The following is a 22,173-nucleotide window of genomic DNA, read 5'->3' as shown; positions in this document are numbered from 1 at the left end:
TGAAATGACATTACTCAGTACTTTGAAGTACCCTTTGGCAGCATCAAGTCTTGGGTATGATGCTACAAGCTTGGCACACCTGTATTTGGGGAGTTTCTCGCATTCTCTGCAGATCCTCTCGAGCTCTGTCAGGTTCGATGGGGAGCGTTGCTGCACAGCTATTTTCAGGTCTCTCCAGAGATGTTCAATCAGGTTCAAGTCCGGGCTCTGACTGGGCCACTCAAGGACATTCAGAGACTTGTCCCGAAGCCACTCCTGTGTTGTCTTGGCTGTGTGCTTAGGATCGTTGTCCTGTGTGAAGGTAAACCTTCGCCCCAGTCTGAGGTCCTGAGCGCTCTGGAGCAGGTTTTCATTAATGGTCTTTCTGTACTTTTCTCCATTCATCTTTCCCTTGATCCTAGTCTCCCAGTCCCTGCTACTGAAAACCATTCCCAGAGCATGATGCTGTCACCACCATGCTTCACCTTAGGGATGGTGCCAGGTTTCCTCCAGACTTGGCATTCAGGCCAAAGAGTTCAATCTTTGTTTCATCAGACCAGAGAATCTTGTTCCTCATGGTCAGAGAGTCCTTTAGGTGCCTTTTGGCGAACTCCAAGTGGGCTGTCGTGCCTATTACTGAGGAGTGGCTTCTGTCTGGCCACTCTACTGTAAAGGCCTGATTGGTGGAGTGCTTCCTAAAAACCTGTTTTTACTTTGTCATTATGGGGTATTGTTTGTAGACTGATGAAAAATAATTATAATTTCATCCATTTTAGAATAAGGCTGTAATGTAAAAAATGTGGAAAAACAAAGGGTCTGAATACGTTCCTGAATGCATTGTATAAGCCACTTTAATGCTCCAGATCACAAGGTTTGGAAACCACATCTGGGTGGTAGATAGCAGAGTATCAAAGCTGAAAACCAATTTCCATTGTAAAAAATGGACCAATAAAGTTATTATTTTGAACCAAATGAAGCGGTGTCGTGGTTACTCACTACCAGTGTGGCCATGAGCACTCCCTGGATAAGGCCAACCAGGACGTCGCTCCAGTGGTGTTTGTAGTCAGACACACGAGACAGTCCGGTGTACACAGACGCCGCGATCAGGAAGAACTGTAGGGTTGGTCTCAGGAGTCTGGCCCACCCTGCCTGCAGCCTGGCCTGGATGTACAGCTGGGAGACACAGATAGACATTAGTTGTTAGTAGTAAAACCACAAGGCCTTATTCTAACTTGTTTGGCCAGTTAAACTGGAAATTAGTTACAGGCTAAAGTCCTGTTTATACCTGGTGCTAACACGTGGTTGTTGTCATCTGATTAAGATAATCCAATCTCTGATCAAGATTTGCCACGTCTACACTTGGCATAAAAATGTGTTTCTGTCTGCATTGTGACCAGATTTCATGGTCCCTCTGTATGAAAATGATTAGACTTTAAAAAAAAAATATATATATAGTATGAATTTATTCATTTTAAGACCTTTATGGTCAATGGTGCCAGCTGTCAATGAATTTAGATGGCGTGATAATCATAATTTCAATGTTTTTACTGACCAAATCCATCTACACTATATACAGACACATTGCATGCCTGGCTACTTTAGCGTATTCTGACCTTGAACTTAAGCATGGTGGAAATGCCAGTACCAGAAAGCCACGCATTTGGGGTGAAGATCAAAGAAATTGAGGTGTGGCGGAGGCGTATGTAGATATGCCGTATTCTGACCCTGAAACCATAAGGTAGCGCTAACCTGCCAGTTGGAAAAAGTATTACTTCATTTTTTTTGTTAGAAATAACGGCATTCTCCATGCGCTGTAATTTCTAAATTGATATGAGCTAGGTAAACTAGTAATCCGTTTGGATAAGGGGATTGTAAATATAGGCTAATTGACAATTTGTTTTATCTATTTGACCTTGGTTGCTGGAGATGAATGTGAAGCCAGTCATATGGCAGGAAACTGGAACGCATAACATGACAGGTAGGCCCATTTATGCCTCATTCTCACAATGTAGTAAGAAATGCTGTGCCATTATGCAAGATTTTAATTGTATGGCCTAATAACTTGCAGTGATTCAATTTGGATATCAAGGCAAAGAGTCTCGTCAAATGTACCCTTTCGACTCTCTAGAATGTTCTAATCATTATGCCCTGACTTTTCCTGCCTCCTTCAATTTGTAGGCTATAGCCTATGATGACTATTATTATTTACTATTGGCAGCGACCGTAAGTAATAAACACTTATATTTAAATGCCAATGTAGTGTTATTTCCCTTCACTACATTTGTCTCATTCCATTAAGTCGTTTGATTTTGCCTGCCGTTCTTTGTTTCCTCTGTAAAGCCGTCATATCCTTGTGGCTGAGGGTGAAGTAGTAGTGGATACTATAGTATTTAATGAAGGCCAAACAAATTGTAGTAACAATGAATTGGGAAATGTATGCTTATTAAATCACGGCATAAGACAGTTCTTATAAGACAGCGGGCAATTAGGGTTTACTATTGTGTACTATTCTCCATATTATAATTATATTGTAGGCTACAGTACTTCCAACGTTACCATTGACTGAACGCGGTAACTTTAGGTAGGAATCAAACCACCTTTTTTTAATACCTGCCACAAACCTCGTTACACGCCTCCATAAGGTAAGTCTGAATAACTACTGAGAAGTGCGTAGGATAGACATTCATTCCTTAAGTCTGAATCGGCCCCCAGGGCTTTTGATCGTCTACACCTGTCTACAAAATGTGGGCACAATCAGGGCAAAGGATGAATGTTAGCACCAGGTATAAACGGTTGAAATGGATTTACTACTAACTTGTTGGACTAGAATAAAATAAAAGGTTTGCTGTCCCAATACCCAACCTCACACAAAACAGAAGGGTAAGGAGCAGCACACTGCTGCATAGCAGCGTAGCCAGAGCAATTGTAGTTTGAGGCTAGTTGTTGACATGCTTTAAACCTCTCTTGGGTTTCTACTTGGGTTTGTGTGTTTCTTTTGGGTGTGTCACAGTGCTGGCTAATTTAAGTCTGGTCTGGTTTTGTCGTTTAATGATGTTCGTGAGGAGCTGGTTTTGCCACTGTGTGCTCTGATCATTGTTTGTTTATGCAAACGTTCTGATTTTAAAGATGAGGTGCCCTTCCATGCTCTCTTCTGTTTCCTTAAACCAGCTCTGTGGCTGGGCTCTTCTTTCTAACCACTCTACATGGCAGATTCTCAACTGCTGGGTATATACATTCTGCATAGCCAAAACCTCCTAAAAGTACTATTTAACCAACCAATCAGCTTCCGTTAACAAGGCCTATAACTTGATGAATAAAGTTTAAAGGCATTTAAATATACAGGTTGAGATAAGTGTGTCAAATCTGTATCAGTTATCAAAACAAATGATCTACTGATCAATTTAGAGCCATTTCCACCTCCAAAGGTGACTGACTACTTATTGTCTACAAATCAGTGTACATGGTTGAAAAACACTTCTGGGACACATCTATGCTTGACTCAGTAGTTCTCAATGACTTTGTACAATAATGGGTGTGTCTGATCTGTTCATTTAAATGGCAAACAAACCAGCCACACTTCTTAAAATAGACTATATGACTTAAAAAAAACTATGGGATTGTCATTGCCACTCCTTCAGTTCTGTCTGATGTAAACATAGTGATTTTACTGGTATGCAGGGATAGACCGGACACTGTTTGTCTCTTCTTGTTTGAAGGACGTTTTACTGCTATTTGAAGGACTTTTAACTTCCATTTAGTGACACGGTGCTTCCATTTGCTGCAGTGAGTGTCCATACTTTGTAACGTGCCAGGACTTTGTCCCCACGACTATTTTTATTTTTCGTTCCTTACTGAGTCACCACAGTGTAATAAACCAAAAACTGGTCAAACAGGAACAGCAGTTCATGAAGAGCTGTTGCTGGTGTGATCCTGGGTCATCCCGTACCTCACTACTGATAAGAGAACTGTTTTAAACTGGGGTCATGTTCAGTAGGGCTTCCCGTTGCAAAACATTTAATGGAAGATAACAGTTCTGTACTCCAATTGGATATGTTAGCGTTTTCTCCCTATTCCACACACCCCTCTCTGACCCTGGTCACAGTACTAATGGGGAGGCCCAGTAGTGACATATAGGGGTCATGGTCATAAAGCTTGTCAGTCTTGCTCATAACTGAATTAAGTTTGGTTCCTGGAGGAGAGGGAGCAAGGGGGTAACAGCACAGGCTACCTCTGTCAATGTGCTGTTGTAAGAGCATACAGTGTGTTAAAGCCATGTCCCCCTTGCCATTTTTATACTCATTTTGAAAGTTACTGTAGGTAATGAAAGGGTGTATTATAGCATGTGCGTGTTACTGTATCCCAGAGTAGAGGTCTATACGGGTATAGCATGTGCGTGTTACTGTATCCCAGAGTAGAGGTCTATACGGGTCCACCCGAATACCCGCGCAGGTCCGGATCCAGAATTCAGGTCCTGAAGGCGCAACAGTGCCTCTTCAACCTCAGGAGGCTGAAGAAATTTGGCTTGGCCCCTAAAACCCTCACACACTTTTACAGATGCACAATTGAGAGCATCCTGTCGGGCTATACCACCGTCTGGTACGGTAACTGGACCGCCCGCAACAGGGCTCTACAGAGGGTGGTGCGGTCTTCCCAATGCATCACCGGGGTCACACTGCCTGCCCTCCAGGACACCTACAGCACCCGATCTCACAGGAAGGCCAAAAAGGACATCAAGCACCCGAGCCATGGCCTGTTCACCCTGCTATCATCCAGAAGGCGAGGTCAGTACAGGTGCAGCAAAGCTGGGACCAAGAGACTGAAAAGCAGTTATCTCAAGGCCATCAGATTAAATAGCCATCACTAGCTGGCTTCCACCCGGTTCCACAACCCTGCACTTTGGAGTCTGCTGCTTTGGAATCACTGGCCACTAATGTTTAAATGTTTGCATACTGCTTTACTCATCTCATGTATATACTATTCTATTCTACTGTATTTTAGTCAATGCCACTCCGACATTGCTCAATCTAATAGGCCCATATTTCAAAATGTTATTATTTTACTTAGATGTGTGTTTTTTTGTGAATCGTTAGATATTACTACACTGTTGGAGCTAGGAACACAAGCATTTCGCTACATCCACAATAACATCTGCTAAATATGTGTATGTGACCAATAACATTTAATTTGAATCCTGTTTCTAAGAACGCTCTAAATAGACCCTAGTGTTCTCTGTTGTGGTCAGGAGTCAGACCTCGCGGAAGATCTGCATAAAAAAGTAAAGGTACTTTTCGATTGAACCGACACGTGCAGTGTGTACCGTGAATGCAGTCTCCGCGACCGTGGGAAGATTGCCTTTAATTGTCAATCGCTATAAAGTGGATCTTCAGCGCTACGGATTGAATAGAGCCCTAACACACACTACTATGTGGACCATTCAGAGCTGCCTAATGTAACGTTACACTGTCTGCACCCTAGTAAAGATCAACATGACCCCACCCACTGCTTTTTCCCCCTCACTTTACCCCCATCTAAATGCACAAATTACCTAAATTACCTCGACTAACCTGTACCCCTGCACATTGACTCGGTACCGGTACCCCCTGTATATAGGGAAAGGGAAGTTATTGTAAAAAAAAAAAATTATACTTCAGTTTTAGTAAATCTTTTTTTAACTGCATTGTTGGTTAAGGGCTTGTTAGTAAGCATTTCACGGTAAAGTCTACACCTGTTGTATTTGGCTCATGACAAATAAAATTAGATTTGAACACAGTGTACTGTTATGTTTTTGCTTCGTTTTAATTCTATGTATGCAGTGGTCCTCTATAAATATTCTCTGCATGTCTTGTGCTGTAATGACCTTGAAGTAAACTCAGTTGGTCGCTAAGCAATAAGGCACAAGGGGGTGTGGTATATGGCCAATATACCACGGCTGAGGGCTGTCCTTGCACGACGCAACGTGGAGTACCTGGATACAGCCCTTAGCCGTAGTATATTGGCCATATACCACAAACCCCCGAGGTGCCTTATTGCTATTAAAAACTGGTTACCAATGTAAATAGACAAGTAAAAATAAATGTTTTGTCATACCCGTGGTATACGGTCTGATATACCATGGCTGTCAGCCAATCAGCATTCAGGGTTCGAACCACCCAGTTTATAATCTTATACATGCCCTATCAGTGAGTGCACATATTGCCCTTTGAGGAAACCCCATAGTGGATACTTACTGCCAGGAACAGCATGCAGTACATGGAGAAGGAGGAGTGGCCAGAGTAGAAAGACAGCCTGCAACACAACAACAATGGCATCATGGGATTGCTGTGGTGGCTGTGGGCACTTTGAATGCTGGGAAAAAACGCTGGGAAATAATTTGGCATCCACTTTAATCGGCTCTGTGTTGGTGATAGATTATCCTATTGTTCCATTGAATAACATAACTGGCTGAACTCACACACGTACACACAGAGGGGCTAAACTGTGACACACCCTTTTCCGGGTGATAGGGTTGTGCTGGAGAGCGGGGAGAGACGTCCGTTGACGTCTGTTATGGGGGGTTGGATGTTGAGACAGTGTCAGTCAGCCTGGCCGATCGGGGCAGTTAGAGGGCCGCTAGCCTAGCTCGCTCATCCGGCCAGCTTTAGTGTCTTCCTGTTTACTTAAGCAGTGCTGCACTGCCCGTCCAGCAGATTACTGATAACCAGCGGCTGATATAAACACTGTGGAGAGCTGCAGGCCCACAGACACTAGTTACTGTTAAGAGAGCCGCAGTGCTGATGTGGACACTAGTTCGTGTTGAGAGAAAGCCACAGTACTGAAGTGGATACTAGTTAATGTTGGGAGAGTCAGTGTAACACTGATAAATTGGCTGGCTGCTTATCAGGGAAAATGTCTTAAGTGCTCTCTCTGTACTTTAACCCTTCCACATCGATAAGTGTGGGAGTAAAGGCCAAACTGGAGGAAAGAGGCAGGCCCATAGCCTCTCTAATAAACAGAGGTAGGCCCATAGCCTCTCTAATAAACAGAGGTAGGCCCATAGCCTCTCTAATAAACAGAGGCAGGCCCATAGCCTCTCTAATAAACAGAGGTAGGCCCATAGCCTCTCTAATAAACAGAGGTAGGCCCATAGCCTCTCTAATAAACAGAGGTAGGCCCATAGCCTCTCTAATAAACAGAGGCAGGCCCATAGCCTCTCTAATAAACAGAGGTAGGCCCATAGCCTCTCTAATAAACAGAGGTAGGCCCATAGCCTCTCTAATAAACAGAGGTAGGCCCATAGCCTCTCTAATAAACAGAGGTAGGCCCATAGCCTCTATCTCCTTTGACATTGTACTGGGAAGCCTGGGGTTGCCCTAAATACACTGGACTAGGAAGCTTGGGTTTACCTTTGTGTTAATGGGTCTTGCAATTCTGCTACTGAACCGGTGGTGGGTCTGACTGAGCTTGGACGTTCCTTCCGAGGTCTGCTCGGCCTCTCTGAGCTTTCACTGAAAGCTATTTTCCAAGCGTACTTGTTAATTATCACCATGGAAACCAAGGTAAATTGTCAGTATCAGATGAGGCACTAACCAAATTCTGTAAAACCAGGTCACTAAATTGAATCTGACAAGATTTGAACACCCTCCCTTGTTTACTCAAACTGACAGATGTACACAGGAGAGGAAGTCTGTCCTTTTTTTAGTTTTGAAATCAACATCCAAGATTTTCTATTTCTAGAGCAACAACAAACGAGTTAGTTGTCGAGTGGCTGTTGGTCTGTCCCACCCTTAGACCTACCTTATTGTTACTGGCTGTGGTGGGCGATAGCTGTCTGTCTCTATACAGACTTTCATTTTGGCTGTGGTGTGAGACAGATGCCTGTCTGCCTGCCTATCCGTAGACTGTCATTACCTCATGGTCATGTGGTGAACCTCTCCCCTGTTAGCCAAGAAACCTGAGTATAACCTATACAGAGACTACCCTAATCTCTACCATGATCCTTGGGTGGGCTCTCCCAGTCTCTTGGCCAAGGTCATATTTACCTGGGTGTGGCTCTGGTCTCCCATGGCAGCCCTTCCCTGATCTGCCCGGCTCTCTGTTTTCTTTGGTATGGTAGTGATTAATAGAACAAACACCTGCCTGGTGGACCGAGTGAGTAGAGCAGGTCAGAATAACCTACAGATCATCTTTCTGCAATGTTAGCATTTCCCTTAGGGACATGAGGCCCACCATCAGCCAGAGCCTTGGCTTGTGTATGTGTGTTATATAGGTAATCCTCTCTAATGGTTTACAGAGGGTTTGGGACCTGACTCTGTCTTCCCTCACTGCTGTACTGTCCTCACAGGGTAAATAAAGATAATTAAATAGCGAGGTTGACTTACAGCTCTCTTGGCTCCCTCTCTGTGTGATATCTGGCTGAACGTCTGTCTTCAGCCTTATCCACCAGAACAGTGGTATACAGGTCTCTATTGTTTTGACATTATGCTGATGGTTATGTTACAGTACTGAGGAAATTTGGATCTGCATGGTCAAGCTTTCTCTCAACACTAACTAGTGTCCACTTCAGTACTGTGGCTCTCTCACAACACGAACTAGTGTCCACTTCAGTACTGTGGCTCTCTCAACACTAACGCAGCCTGAATCTTGAAAGTGTGGGCTTGCCTTCCTCAACAATGATCTCATGGTCAGCACATTATCTGACCATAATAAACAATACAACAGGATATTGTATTTCAGTTGATGGATGATGTCATAATTCAGTCAGTAGATTTGAAAGAAGCATCCCAGCCAGTCACAAATAGTTTCCTACCCCTCCCTTTGATGTTTGCATATCTGTAAGGCATATGGTGGAAGCTCCACCAAGTCACTGTACATACTACCTCAACTAACCAGTGCCCCCTCACATTGACTTTGTACCGGTACGCCCCTTTAAATATTGTTATTTTTTTTACTTGTTACTTTTATCTCTTATTCATATCCATATTTTTTTTTGAAACTGCACTGTCGGTTAGGGGCTTGTAAGTAAGTATTTCACTGTAAGGTCTACACCTGTTGTATTCGGCGCATGTGACTAATACAATTGTATTTGACTCTTCAGATCTGCTTTGAACACTGAAGCGATAGGGGGCCAAGGGGTAGTGGGTAAATTTGGCCCAATTGTCAGTTTCCCCTCAACAACACCCACCTGCCCTCATTGGCCAAGTGTGCGTCCCCTGTGCAGGTAAAGTCCTCTATGTAGGTGCCTGCCGTGCAGTTGATCAGCTTCCAGTCAGGCTTGCACACGTCCAGGAAGTGGGGTCGGAGCCGGCCAATCGAATACTTGGCGATGTCAGTGAGAGATTGGCTCATGGCTGCCCCGAACACGAATGTGCCGATGGCTTTGTAAACACGGGCCACATACATGTTGCTGAAAGAGGACTTTGATTTGATGCGTTTGAGATAGACCGAAAGGCACTCTCCAAAGACCATCTGTGAGGAAGGGAGGAGAGGAAGTAGACAGGTCGTGAGGTTAGGTCTCTCACTGTTCCCTCACAGCTTGGAGTTACAAGATTACAACTGGCAAGTCAGTCACTAAAATTACAGGAATTTCAAAAGGTCCAATGCAGCTGTTTTTATCTCAATATCAATTCATTTCAGGGTAACAAGTAACTTACTGTGATTGACCATTTTAACTACAAAAAGAAACAAATAGCTTCTTAGCAGAGAACAATTTCTCAAGGAAGAATGTTGCTTGGACTGTCAGAGTGGGGAGGGGAAAACTGAAAAGGTTTGGAACTCTTATTGGTCTATTAATAAATGTACTGCATGGTGATGTCACCATGGAATGCCAAAGCTCCCTCCAATCAAAACAGGCTGAAATTTCAGGTGGTCTTTTCAAACAGCTCTTACACTAAAAGGGCATTATAATTTTTTACAACTTCACATAATTATTCAAAACCTCAATGTGGAAATGCATATAAAACACAGAAAAATCATGTTCTTGACTGCACTGACCCTTTAAGTATAATAGACCCTTGCATTTTAGAGGAATGTCCATCTGAGTGACTATAAAGACCTAACAAGGATGTCCACTGAAAAACGTGTGTAAATTCAAATGAGTAGACGTTTTTAAACAGGGAAAACAAAACACACTGGTGCATCACAATACAGCTTCTGAGTCACACCTGAGCAGTCAAACCTAGCCTGTTCCTTTAGAAGATATAGCTATTTGTGGTCAGATGTGTATCAACGGTAGAAACTATTTTGAGAGCATGTTGAATGTAAAACATACGTCATGGAAACATTGTGGGTGGGTTGGGGGTCTTTTTTAGATTGTGTGTTCTTGTAAATAAGTGGATGTGGTTATTGTGGACAACTGTCTGGCTCACACCTCTCTACCACTCTGGGGGACAATGGACCTGAAAGCATGAGAGCTTATCTGGAAGTGTGTTTACTTTCCTCTATCTGGAAATAGGCCTAAAACTACAATATAAACATACTCTTACTGCTATACTGTCAAGGGGGTGGTGTTGTCCTGATAACGGTTTCTGTTGAACTTGGAAAGCCCAACTGTTCAAACATTTAGGGTAATTCATGACGTGTAAATGAGTTACATCCAGTGTGAGGGTTTCTACTTGCAGAGTACAATTACACTGACTGACTGGAAATGTGTGCAGACCATGGGAGGTGAATTTATGTACATTTAATGGAACAAAAAAAGCTTTTTTGAATGTGAATGCTGCAAAACCCGTTGTAAGACTTATATAACAGCCACAACAAGGCTCCTAAAGTGCCTCATCTCAGAGTAGAGGTGCTGATGTAGGATCAGTTTTGTTTTGATGAATAATAATATGTGGACAGGGGGGACCTGATCCTGGATCAGCACTCCTACTCCGAGACGCTTTATGAATACGGGCCTCTGTGCTTTGAATTTGACTATAGAAACTCTCAAGGATATTTACTAAGACAGTCAGTGGAATACTGGCCAAGAGTCAAGCGGGAAATCTCTGAGGGAGGGACAGTTTGGCTATTCCTATTGTATCGTTCAGATGGAGACTATGAGTAGGCTTATGGAGAGGCCTTTGTTTCAGTGACTTTAAAGGTCAACCGCCATGGTCGGATACATTTGTGGTCTGTGAGTACACAGAGAAGTAACTAACACAGGTTGGGGTTTGATTTTTCAGTTTTCGTGATACTCTAAAATAGGAAGTTCTTTCTACTCTGTTTACATGGTGCCTATGCGCCTTCTTTGGTTGATTGTTATTTTTAATAGTGTTATTATTAGACAATACGATTAATGAAGCAAGCTGTTAAACTAGACATACACGTCATTTGTGTATGTATGTGTAGCCTAAATGAATGTTAAGCACAAAATGGCAAAGGAAGAGAAGTTAACTAGGGAACATAAAACAGGTGCACTTACAGTGAGTACTGTGACAGGTATCATAACTCCACCTAACAACTGATAGGATATGGTGTCTTCTTTTAGAGGGTACTTGATCGAATCATCGTTACAGAAAAATCCCCGTTTGAAGGGATTGTGTAGCGGTGTAAGTATTGCGAACGGGAGTCCAGCTAGCAAAAAGCAAATGAAAGAGAACAGAACAGGAGGAACAGGTTAGGAGAGTAGACTGAACACCTTGTTATCCTGCATCCACATACACCCGTCTAAGTCACTTTAGATAAAAGCATCTGCTAAGTGGCATTTCTAAGTAGATATTTCAACATTGCAGGCTGTTAGGAACAGGAGGAAGGGAAAAACAACATGGTAGCTAAAGAGAGTTGTCATGGGAACTAACACTACTCTCTCCCCTGGTGAAGAGAAGGTGTTAATGGAAGAACCAATGAAGCCCAAATGATCCTCCCTCTCCACCACCCTAAACTTTCACAGCTGTTTAGTGCTTGAGTGCACAGTGCAATGGACATGCAATCACAAGTAGGCCTAGATGTCCATTCCACAAGTAGGCCTAGATGTCCATTCCACAAGTAGGCCTAGATGTCCATTCCACAAGTAGGCCTAGATGTCCATTCCACAAGTAGGCCTAGATGTCCATTCCACAAGTAGGCCTAGATGTCCATTCCACAAGTAGGCCTAGATGTCCATTCCACAAGTAGGCCTAGATGTCCATTCCACAAGTAGGCCTAGATGTCCATTCCACAAGTAGGCCTAGATGTCCATTCCACAAGTAGGCCTAGATGTCCATTCCACAAGTAGGCCTAGATGTCCATTCCACAAGTAGGCCTAGATGTCCATTCCACAAGTAGGCCTAGATGTCCATTCCACAAGTAGGCCTAGATGTCCATTCCACAAGTAGGCCTAGATGTCCATTCCACAAGTAGGCCTAGATGTCCATTCCACAACGACCAGCGATAGTGTTCTCTCTCTGCTCTCTTCTCTCAATTCAATTCAAGGAGCTTTATTGGCATGGGAAACAAATGTTTACATTGCCAAAGCAAGTGAAATCTCTCTCTCTCTGTTCATCTTTCTCTCTCCCTGCGTTCCTTAAAGCACAGTGGGTCATCATGTTGGACGTAACAGGAATGCTTTTTCAGGAAGATGTTAGTTACATTAGAAACTTCAGGAAGATGTTAGTTACATTAGAAACCTCCAAATAGAGTTTCACACTACATACAGTAGGGAAACGGTATACTTCAAACGTGCTGTGGAAGCAATCATTAGTAATTCGTAATAAACACAAAACCATAGTTTGTAAAACGTCAAATCGCACACTGCAAGCTTTATGACACACATTGACCCAAGGAAAGTAGAAACAGGATGTGTGAAAAGGTTAGTTGAGCTTAGTTCACATTAGTATGCAAATCCTTTCCATAGCTGAATAAAGGGGTTATATTTATTTACATTATCATGGTCAGATCATACTGCTGACATCAAAAAGGACCCCAGCAGTCTGGCTGTCAAGGACAGAGGAGAAACTGGTCCCACAGAGACTCTCAGGTGATAGATTCACTCTCACTAACCACACCCCTTTTCTCTATTCTGCTGAAAGCTGCATTGTGAAGCACCACAGTTTGAAATGTTGCCACGGCAACAGGTTGATGTATAGAGAAATAAATCAGTTGGTCTGGTCCAGGGAACTGGAGTTGAGATGTAAGTTTTGTGTATGGGACTCCAGTGAATTATAATGGAATAGACATAGTTTATGAAAAACAAAAGTCTAGTGTGTGTGTGTGTTTTAAGGTTTTCATCACAGTAAAGACTTTAGAAGGCCAGGAAGAGGGATCAGTCACCAACACTACACGCACACCAGCTCAACTTCTGACCGTAACACAGGATAGTAGACAATAGCTAGTAGTAGACACATGCTTTCCTAAGTAACACACAGATACACACACACACACACACACACAAAGGGAACAGTGTGCCAACACTTCTGTCTCTGTCATTCTTCAAATAGAATCTGTATCAACAGTGTTCCAGGAAAGTGTTCCAGTTCTTTTTGGACAGAGAACGTAACCTGTGTTTGTTCCAAAGCCTATCAGCATGAACCTCAATAACAGCCAGGACTTCCTAATTCCTTACTGATCGGTTGGACTCTAAAGGCCTTACTATTGATGAAAACCACAAATGATCCAATAACATCTGAGAAGCTTTCACAACACAAGCTTCAGAAGTGACTGAAATGACATATGGATATCAGGATATGTGTGAATGAAATACTCTATAGGGGTGGCTGAAATGACGTGTCAAAATAAAATGGGGATGTGTGAAAGGGGAATTGGGACACTGTGGACTGGGCATCCTCTTTTGAGTTAACCATTACCCGGTTGGCAAAGCTGGTTGAAATATCATTCCAATCAGTTTATATGGTTATAAGCTGGTTGAAATATAATTACAACCAATTTATACGGTTATAAGCTGGTTGAAATATAATTACAACCAATTTATATGGTTATAAGCTGGTTGAAATAATGGGGCGGCAGGTAGTGTAGTGGTTAGAGCGTTGGGCCTGTAACCGAAAAGGTTCCTGGATCGAATCCCCGAGCGGTTTATATGGTTATAAACTGGTTGAAATAACATCAATCTGTTTACATGGTTGTAATCTGGTTGTAGTGGCATCGTATCTATTTGTTTTGCTTACTGGGTATGGCCTTGTTGAATTGAACTCTTTGGTTCTGACACCTAAGCTCTATGGACATCCTCCCTAAAGTTCAAGCTTTACATCATGACCAGGTGTTTAACTAAATAACTAAAAGGAACACTTTGTGTATGGTATCAAAAGTTTTTAACTGTCAATTTAGATAGAACAGCTGCCTGTTTGTTAGTTATTGTGTAGTACTGTAGCTGTCCATTATAATGTACTCTAAGCCAGCTGTTCAATATTTGGTTAGTAGAAATGTAAGAAATGTTTTGTTTTGTCAACTCTTCCATTGTTACTTACAGAGCAAATGGGCAAAGTGAAGCCCACACCATAGAGCACATTGGAGGTGACTGTGCTGGAGTGGAAGGGGTAGCTGATGCTGTCATCGTTACAGAAAAAGCCCCTCTGATAGGGCTTGATTTGGCCCAATTTAAGGGCTGCCAGGGGCAGTCCCGCTGTGGATGGAGAGAGGAAGTTAAGGGGTTAACTTTGTAACAATAGTATTGTTATGTCTTGCAGCAGGGACACTATTGACAGCAGCAACACCACGTCAGTGTCTACCATGCTACTACAGTACCAGCACGTGTTTGTAATGATGCGGAGATGTTAATATTCAACCAGAGACTTCAGACTCAGAGCAGTGTTTCCCTTACAATTGTACAGGCGGGGCATGCATCCCTGGCTAGCTGTCTTGTCCCCTAACCAGGTGTGGAATTGGAAAAAGTCACTCATGGAACTGAATTTACTTTAAAGAACTCACACATTCCACCCCAATTCTATTCTTTCCCTGACCTAAAAGTGTTTAGTTTCTATTCATTTTTTCCAGAAATGCTGGTTGGAGGATTACCAGATTTCCTGCTTATTCACTCATAATTCCAGGAATCTTCCAACCAGGATTTCTGAAAAACGAGGGAGTTTTGGGAAAGGTACCAGAATTTTGCAACCCTACTCTAAGGGAACGATTGTTTCAGAGAGGAATGTTTTAGAGACTGGTCTGGGACCAATCGGTCTCTAGCTATGAGAATGAGTTCCCAAGGGAGGCCCTTCAGTAAATGCTCCAGTTGAATGACAACATAGCATCAAAAGAAACAGTTCAACAACAATGACATCAGACGGAATACATGATGTAATGACAACATAATGACCGTTTTTCACAGCACAGGGGACTCTTGAGAAAGATTGTACAATCTCTTTGGGAAATCGGTGCTGTAGTGCAATTGGTGAGTAGTAGCTCATTACTCTATGGATCCAAACTGTAAAGACCGGTAGATAGTGTATCATAACTAATAGGTTGTGGCCGTTCAATGTCTGAGTTGAATGTGTCTGTTCTCTGGCTCCCTGTCCGTTCAGCCTTTTGTTATTGCTGGGGAAAGGCATGCTGGGAAAACAGCACAGCCTTTTTATTCTGGTTCAAGTTGAAACCAGAAGCATGAGGCCCCTCTTCCCATGAGGGACAGAGTGGAGGTCTGTGTTGCTCAACTGTCCCGCTACATCCTCAAACTCACACACTCATCATGTAAACACTCTGCCGTACTCAGCATGTAAACACTCTGCCGTACTCATCATGTAAACACTCTGCCGTACTCAGCATGTAAACACTCTGCCGTACTCATCATGTAAACACTCTGCCGTACTCAGCATGTAAACACTCTGCCGTACTCAGCATGTAAACACTCTGCCGTACTCAGCATGTAAACACTCTGCCGTACTCAGCATGTAAACACTCTGCCGTACTCATCATGTAAACACTCTGCCGTACTCAGCATGTAAACACTCTGCCGTACTCATCATGTAAACACTCTGCCGTACTCAGCATGTAAACACTCTGCCGTACTCATCATGTAAACACTCTGCCGTACTCAGCATGTAAACACTCTGCCGTACTCATCATGTAAACACTCTGCCGTACTCAGCATGTAAACACTCTGCCGTACTCAGCATGTAAACACTCTGCCGTACTCATCATGTAAACACTCTGCCGTACTCATCATGTAAACACTCTGCCGTACTCATCATGTAAACACTCTGCCGTACTCATCATGTAAACACTCTGCCGTACTCAGCATGTAAACACTCTGCCGTACTCAGCATGTAAACACTCTGCCGTACTCAGCATGTAAACACTCTGCCGTACTCAGCATGTAAACACTCTGCCGTACTCAGCATGTAAACACTCTGCCGTACTCAGCATGTAAACACTCTGCCGTACTCAGCATGTAAACACTCTGCCGTACTCAGCATGTAAACACTCTCTCTCAATTAAATTCAAGGGGTTTTATTGGCATGGGAAACATATGTTAACACTGCCAAAGCAAGTGAAGTAGATAACATACAAAAGTGAAATAAACAATAAAAATGAACAACATTACACTCACAGAAGTTCCAAAAGAATAAAGACATTACACATGACATTATGTGTATATATATACACAGTGTTGTAACGATGTACAAATGGTTAAAGTACAACGGGGAAAATAAATAAACATAAATATGGGTTGTATTTACAATGGTGTTTGTTCGTCACTGGTTGCCCTTTTCTTGTGGCAACAGGTTACAAATCTTGCTACTGTGATGGCACACTGTGTAATCTGAGGGAAACATGTGTCTCTAATAAGGTCATACATTTGGCAATAGGTTAGGAAGTGCAGCTCAGTTTTCACCTCATTTTGTGGTCAGTGTGCACATAGCCTGTCTTCTCTTGAGAGCCAGGTCTGTCTACGGCGGCCTCTCTCAATAGCAAGGCAATGCTCACTGAGTCTGTACATAGTCAAAGCTTTCCTTAAGTTTCGGTCAGTCACAGTGGTCAGGTATTCTGCCACTGTGTACTCTCTGTTTAGGGCCAATAGCATTCTAGTTTTTTTGTTCCTTAAGTAATTATCTTTTTGTTTTCTCATGATTTGGTTGGGTCTAATTGTGTTGCTGTCCTGGGGCTCTGTGGGGTCTGTCTGTGTTTGTGAACAGAGCCCAAGGACCAGCTTGCTTTGGGGACTCTTCTCCAGGTTCATCTCTCTGTAGGTGAGAGATTTGTTTTGGAAGATTTGGGAATCGCTTCCTTTTAGGTGGTTGTAGAATTTAACGGCTCTTTTCTGGATTTTGATAATTAGTTGGTATCGGATTGATCCTTACGTTGAACACAGGATATTTTTGCAGAATTCTGCATGCAGAGTCTCAATTTGGTGTTTGTCCCATTTTGTGAATTCTTGGTTGGTGAGTGGACCCCATACCTCACAACCATAGAGGGCAATGGGTTCTATAACTGATTCAAGTATTTTTTTGCCAGATCCTAATTGGTATGTCAAATTTTATGTTCCTTTTGATGGCATAGAGGGCCCTTCCTGGCTTTCTTTCAGCTCGTTCACAGCTATGTGGAAGTTACTTGTGGCGCTGATGTTTAGGCCGTGGATTTTATAGTGTCGTATTTTTCCCCCCCCAACACCACTTTCCATCAATTTGTATAGCAGACCCTCATGCCAAATTGAGTCAAAGGTTTTTTGAAATCAACAAAGCATGAGAAAACTTTGCCTCTGTTTAGTTTGTCAATTAGGGTTTGCAGGGTGAACACGTGGTCTGTTGTACGGTAATTTGGTAAAAAGCCAATTTGACATTTGCTCAGTACATTGTTTTCACTGAGGAAATGTACGAGTCTGCTGTTAATGATAATGCAGAGGATTTTCCAAAGTTGCTGTTGACGCATATCCCACGGTAGTTACTGGGGTCAAATTTGTCTCCACTTTCGTGGATTAGGGTGATCAGTCCTTGGTTCCAAATATTGGGGAAGATACCAGAGCTGAGGATGATGTTAGAGTTTAAGTATAGCCAATTGGAATTTGTTAGCTGTATATTTTATCGTTTCATTGAGGATACCATCAACACCACAGGCCTTTTTGGGTTGGAAGGTTTGTATTTTGTCCTGTAGTTCATTCAATGTAATTGAGAATCCAGTGGGTTCCGGGAAGTCTTAAATTGTTGATTCTAAGATTTGTATTTGATCATGTATATGTTTTTGCTGTTTGTTCTTTGTTATAGGGCCAAAAAGATTGGAGAAGTGGTTTACCCATACATCTCCATTTTGGATAGATAACTCTTCGTGTTGTTGTTTGTTTAGTGTTTTCCAATTTTCCCAGAAGTGGTTAGAGTCTATTGATTCTTCAATTACATTGAGCTGATTTCTGACGTGCTGTTCCTTCTTTTTCCGTAGTGTATTTCTGTATTATTTTAGTGATTCACCATAGTGAAGGTGTAGGCTCAGGTTTTCTTGGTCTCTATGTTTATGGTTGGATAGGTTTCTCAATTTCTTTCTTAGGTTTTTGCATTCTTTATCAAACCATTTGTCATAGTTGTTCATTTTCTTTTGTTTTCTGTTTGACATTTTTAGATTTGATAGGGAAGCTGAGAGGTCAAATATACTTCTCTCTCTCTCTATATATATATATATATATATATATATATAAATAAATAAATAAGAGGACACACAGGAGGAGCTGGTCATGGTTAAGCTTCAGTGCAAATAGCTCAGAGATATCCATTCACCAAAACACTTCAAATAGTAGGATCTTTATGGACATTGGTTATCTCAATCACATTCAAATGTCAAAAACATTTGAAAAAGGGTCTGCTATACTGTATTTCGGTTACTTTGTTGTCAGTGAAAGTTCTGAGATAGAACACTACGCAGACAGTCATGATATTCACACTTCTTATGGCTGCAGGGGCAGTATTGAGTAGCTTGGATGAAAGGTGCACAGAGGTGCCCAGAGGAAACTGCCTGCTCCTCAGTCATAGTTGCTAATAGATGCATATTATTATTAGTATTGGATAGAAAACACTCCGAAGTTTCTAAAACTGTTTGAATGATGTCTGTGAGTATAACATAACTCATATGGCAGGCAAAAACCTGAGAAGTTCCACATCCTGTTTGGATTTTTTCTGAGGGTGCTAGATTTTCAACCAAGCTCTCATTGAAATTACAGCGAGATATTGATGAGTTTTCACTTCCTACGGCTTCCACTAGATGTCAACAGTCAATAGAACTTTGTCTGATGACTCTAATGTGAAGGGGGGCCGAAGGAGACAGGAATTAGTCACCACTGCCACGAGCTGACCATGCTTTGACCACGCGCGTTCACGTGATAGGCATCTCCGTTCCATCGCTCAACTGAAGTCAATCTAATTCTCCAGTTGGAATGTTTTTCAAGATGTATGTTAACAACATTCTAAAGATTGATTCAGTACATCGTTTGACATGTTTCTACTGACTTATGGAACTTTTGGACATTTCGTCACGTTATAGTGGACGCGCTTTGTGACTTTGGAATTGTTTACCAAGCGCGCTAACCAAAGTAGCTAATTGGACATAAATAACGGACATTATCGAACAAATCAAGCATTTATTGTGGACCTGGGATTCCTAGGACTGCATTCTGATGAAGTTCATCAAAGGTAAGCAAACATTTATCATGTATTTTCTGGTTTCTGTTGACCCGTCTCAGATTATTGCATGATTTGCTTTTTCCGTAAAGTTTTTTTGAAATCTGACACAGCGGTTGCATTAAGGAGAGGTATATCTATAATTCCATGTGTATAACTTGTATTATCATCTACATTTATGATGAGTATTTCTGTTGAAACGATGTGGCTATGCAAAATCACTTGATGTTTTTGCAACTAGTGAATGTAACGCGCCAATGTAAACTCAGATTTTTTGTTATAAATATGAACTTTATCAAACAAAACATGCATGTATTGTGTAACATGAAGTCCTATGAGTGTCATCTGATGAAGATCATCAAAGGTTAGTGATTAATTTTATCTCTATTTCTGCTTTTTCTGACTGCTATCTTTCGCTGGAAAAATGGCTGTGCTTATTGTGGTTTGGTGGTGACCTAACATAATCATTTGTAGTGCTTTCGCTGAAAAGCATATTTGAAATCGGACACTTTGGTGCGATTAACAACAAGAATACCTTTAAAATGATATAAGACACATGTATGTTTGAGGAATTTTAATTATGAGATTTCTGTTGTTTGAATTTGGCGCCCTGCACTTTCACTGGCTGTTGTCATATCGATCCCGGTAGCGGGATTGCAGCCATAAGAAGTTTAAGGTTTCTGGCAACCAGCAGAGTAAATGCGGAACGATTGCTTAACAGTGGGTGCGGAACGATTGCTTGACAGCGGGTGCGGAACGATTGCTTGACAGGGTGAGGAACTATTGCTTGACACGGAGTGCGGAACGATTGCTTGACACGGAGTGCGGAACGATTGCTTGACAGGGTGAGGAACTATTGCTTGACACGGAGTGCGGAACGATTGCTTGACGGGGTGAGGAACTATTGCTTGATACGGAGTGCGGAACGATTGCTTGACAGCGGGTGCGGAACGATTGCTTGACAGCGGGTGTGGAACGATTGCTTGACAGCGGGTGCGGAACGATTGCTTGACGGGGTGAGGAACTATTGCTTGACACGGAGTGCGGGATTTCTTTTGAAGCCTAATTTAGATATGTTTCTTATTATAATTTCCATATTTTGGTATGCTATTTGTTAGTCAACTTGTCTATAATTCTCTTCTCTTCTGTCATTACTGCCCTACAAGACTACATAAACCATTTCTCACCAGAATGTCATAAATCGATGAACGTTTCAATCTAGTTGACATCGGTAAAGTTCTCTTTCATCTCAGCTTTTATCACGCAGCAGACATTTTAGGGACCAGGAATAACAAACAAATAGCTTGACAATACCGGGAAAGATTTTAGGGGAATTAAAAGCTGTGAAAACGACCCACCATGACCCTAAAAAATATTTGAGTTCGGCTTGGATGCATATTTATGTCAAGCCTATGGACAAAAATAGCCTTGTTCATGCATCTAGCTACCATCCTAACGCTTTGAAGAGAGGCTTGCCATACAGCCAATTCTTACGCATCGAATCAAATAAACATTACTTGAATTTCCTCAACAGAGGTCTGCTGTTGAGGACATTGTCAGATCTGACAAATTACAAGTGATCTTACTGTAACTGATCTTAAGTTCTGTGCCATTGACCATGTTTCACAAGCCGCAGATGCCACGATATGGATGAACGTCTTCTCCAGAGTGAAGCCCGATGGATCTTCTATTTGAAAACTCTACACCCCCAAGGCTTAAATTAGTAATTGGACCTTGTAATGTTGTGTCTGGATGCACCAGCAGTCCCCCAGCCTGCCCTCTTTGAGCTGTACATCTGAGTATTGTACCGATACATTTTTTTTTACGATAACGCTATTTAGCCTATAACGTTAGATTTTACTTCAATCGTATGTTAACATTTGAATTGTATTTTTTTTTGTATATTTCTCTACTACATATTCTCTGTTTATATACCTTGTTGACTCCCCATTCGCTAGTATCTAATGAATTAGATGTCTGTACCTGCTGTGCTACTCAGTGTCTACTGAAGTCTCTTATTTGCTCTTTTTACTTGTATTTTTAAAAATAAAAACTGTCACCCTGTGTATTCTTTTGAGCGTGGATTAAATTGGTTATATTACTTTTGCATCTCGGCCTCTGGGTTTTTCCTTTTCATGGTTTGAGTGTGAGTACCTTTTGAACTCTCTGTTTATAATTTCCGACCTTTTGGTAGGCTATTTTTTAGCTCTTGAAAAGAGTTTTCTCCTCCCTGTGTAGAGTTCTCCTCCGTGTGTAGAGTTTTCAGCGGTTACATTCGCCCACAGTTGGTTCCAAATGAATGACAATTCCGAAACTGTATTTTAACGTTAAGAAACATCAATAATCATAGCTTTCAAACCGGTTTTCGAAAAACATGGCCCTTATCTTTCATATCAGCGAGAAAGAATCTTTCAAATAAAAAATATACACTTACTGTAGCAGTTTTGCACAGATCCACAAACTGTGTGTGACTCCAGTTGCTAACTACACCTCCCCAGTTACGCTTACACACATTGCGTATACTTACTTCTTTATCCCCACTGATGCGTATAAAAGTACTATAGTGGAGGTATACACCGTTTCAATTAAGGCTGATGGAACAAACCAGAATGTTTAGCTTAAAATGTTGCTAAACTAATGTCTTCACATTTTAAGCGCAGCAATGTGCACACAGCGGTACACTCAAATGTTCCAAAATGCAATATGCGGGGAA

The 22,173-nt window shown here is 42.0% G+C and overlaps 1 protein-coding gene across 2 annotated transcripts in view; it reads right to left on the bottom strand.

Annotated features, from left to right (window-relative positions):
• LOC139537955 (phospholipid phosphatase 1-like) overlaps positions 1-22,173 on the bottom strand; it is a 34,177-nt gene that overhangs the window by 2,264 nt on the left and 9,740 nt on the right. Inside the window, exons 2-5 of one of the 2 annotated variants that reach the window (XM_071339877.1) lie at positions 11,357-11,508; positions 9,140-9,423; positions 6,207-6,264; positions 976-1,152 (exon numbers count right to left, since the gene is read on the bottom strand). In XM_071339877.1, the coding sequence (XP_071195978.1) occupies positions 976-1,152; positions 6,207-6,264; positions 9,140-9,423; positions 11,357-11,508 (671 nt within the window). Of the gene's footprint in view, positions 1-975; positions 1,153-6,206; positions 6,265-9,139; positions 9,424-11,356; positions 11,509-14,333; positions 14,489-22,173 lie in introns of both variants that reach the window. The other variant, XM_071339871.1, reaches the window with a different exon arrangement.

This window comes from Salvelinus alpinus, chromosome 1 (genome assembly GCF_045679555.1).
Source record: "Salvelinus alpinus chromosome 1, SLU_Salpinus.1, whole genome shotgun sequence".
NCBI classification, from domain to species: Eukaryota; Metazoa; Chordata; class Actinopteri; order Salmoniformes; family Salmonidae; genus Salvelinus; species Salvelinus alpinus.
The sequence above is the reverse complement of the archived record's forward strand: the minus strand, read 5'-3'. Positions and strand labels throughout refer to the sequence as shown.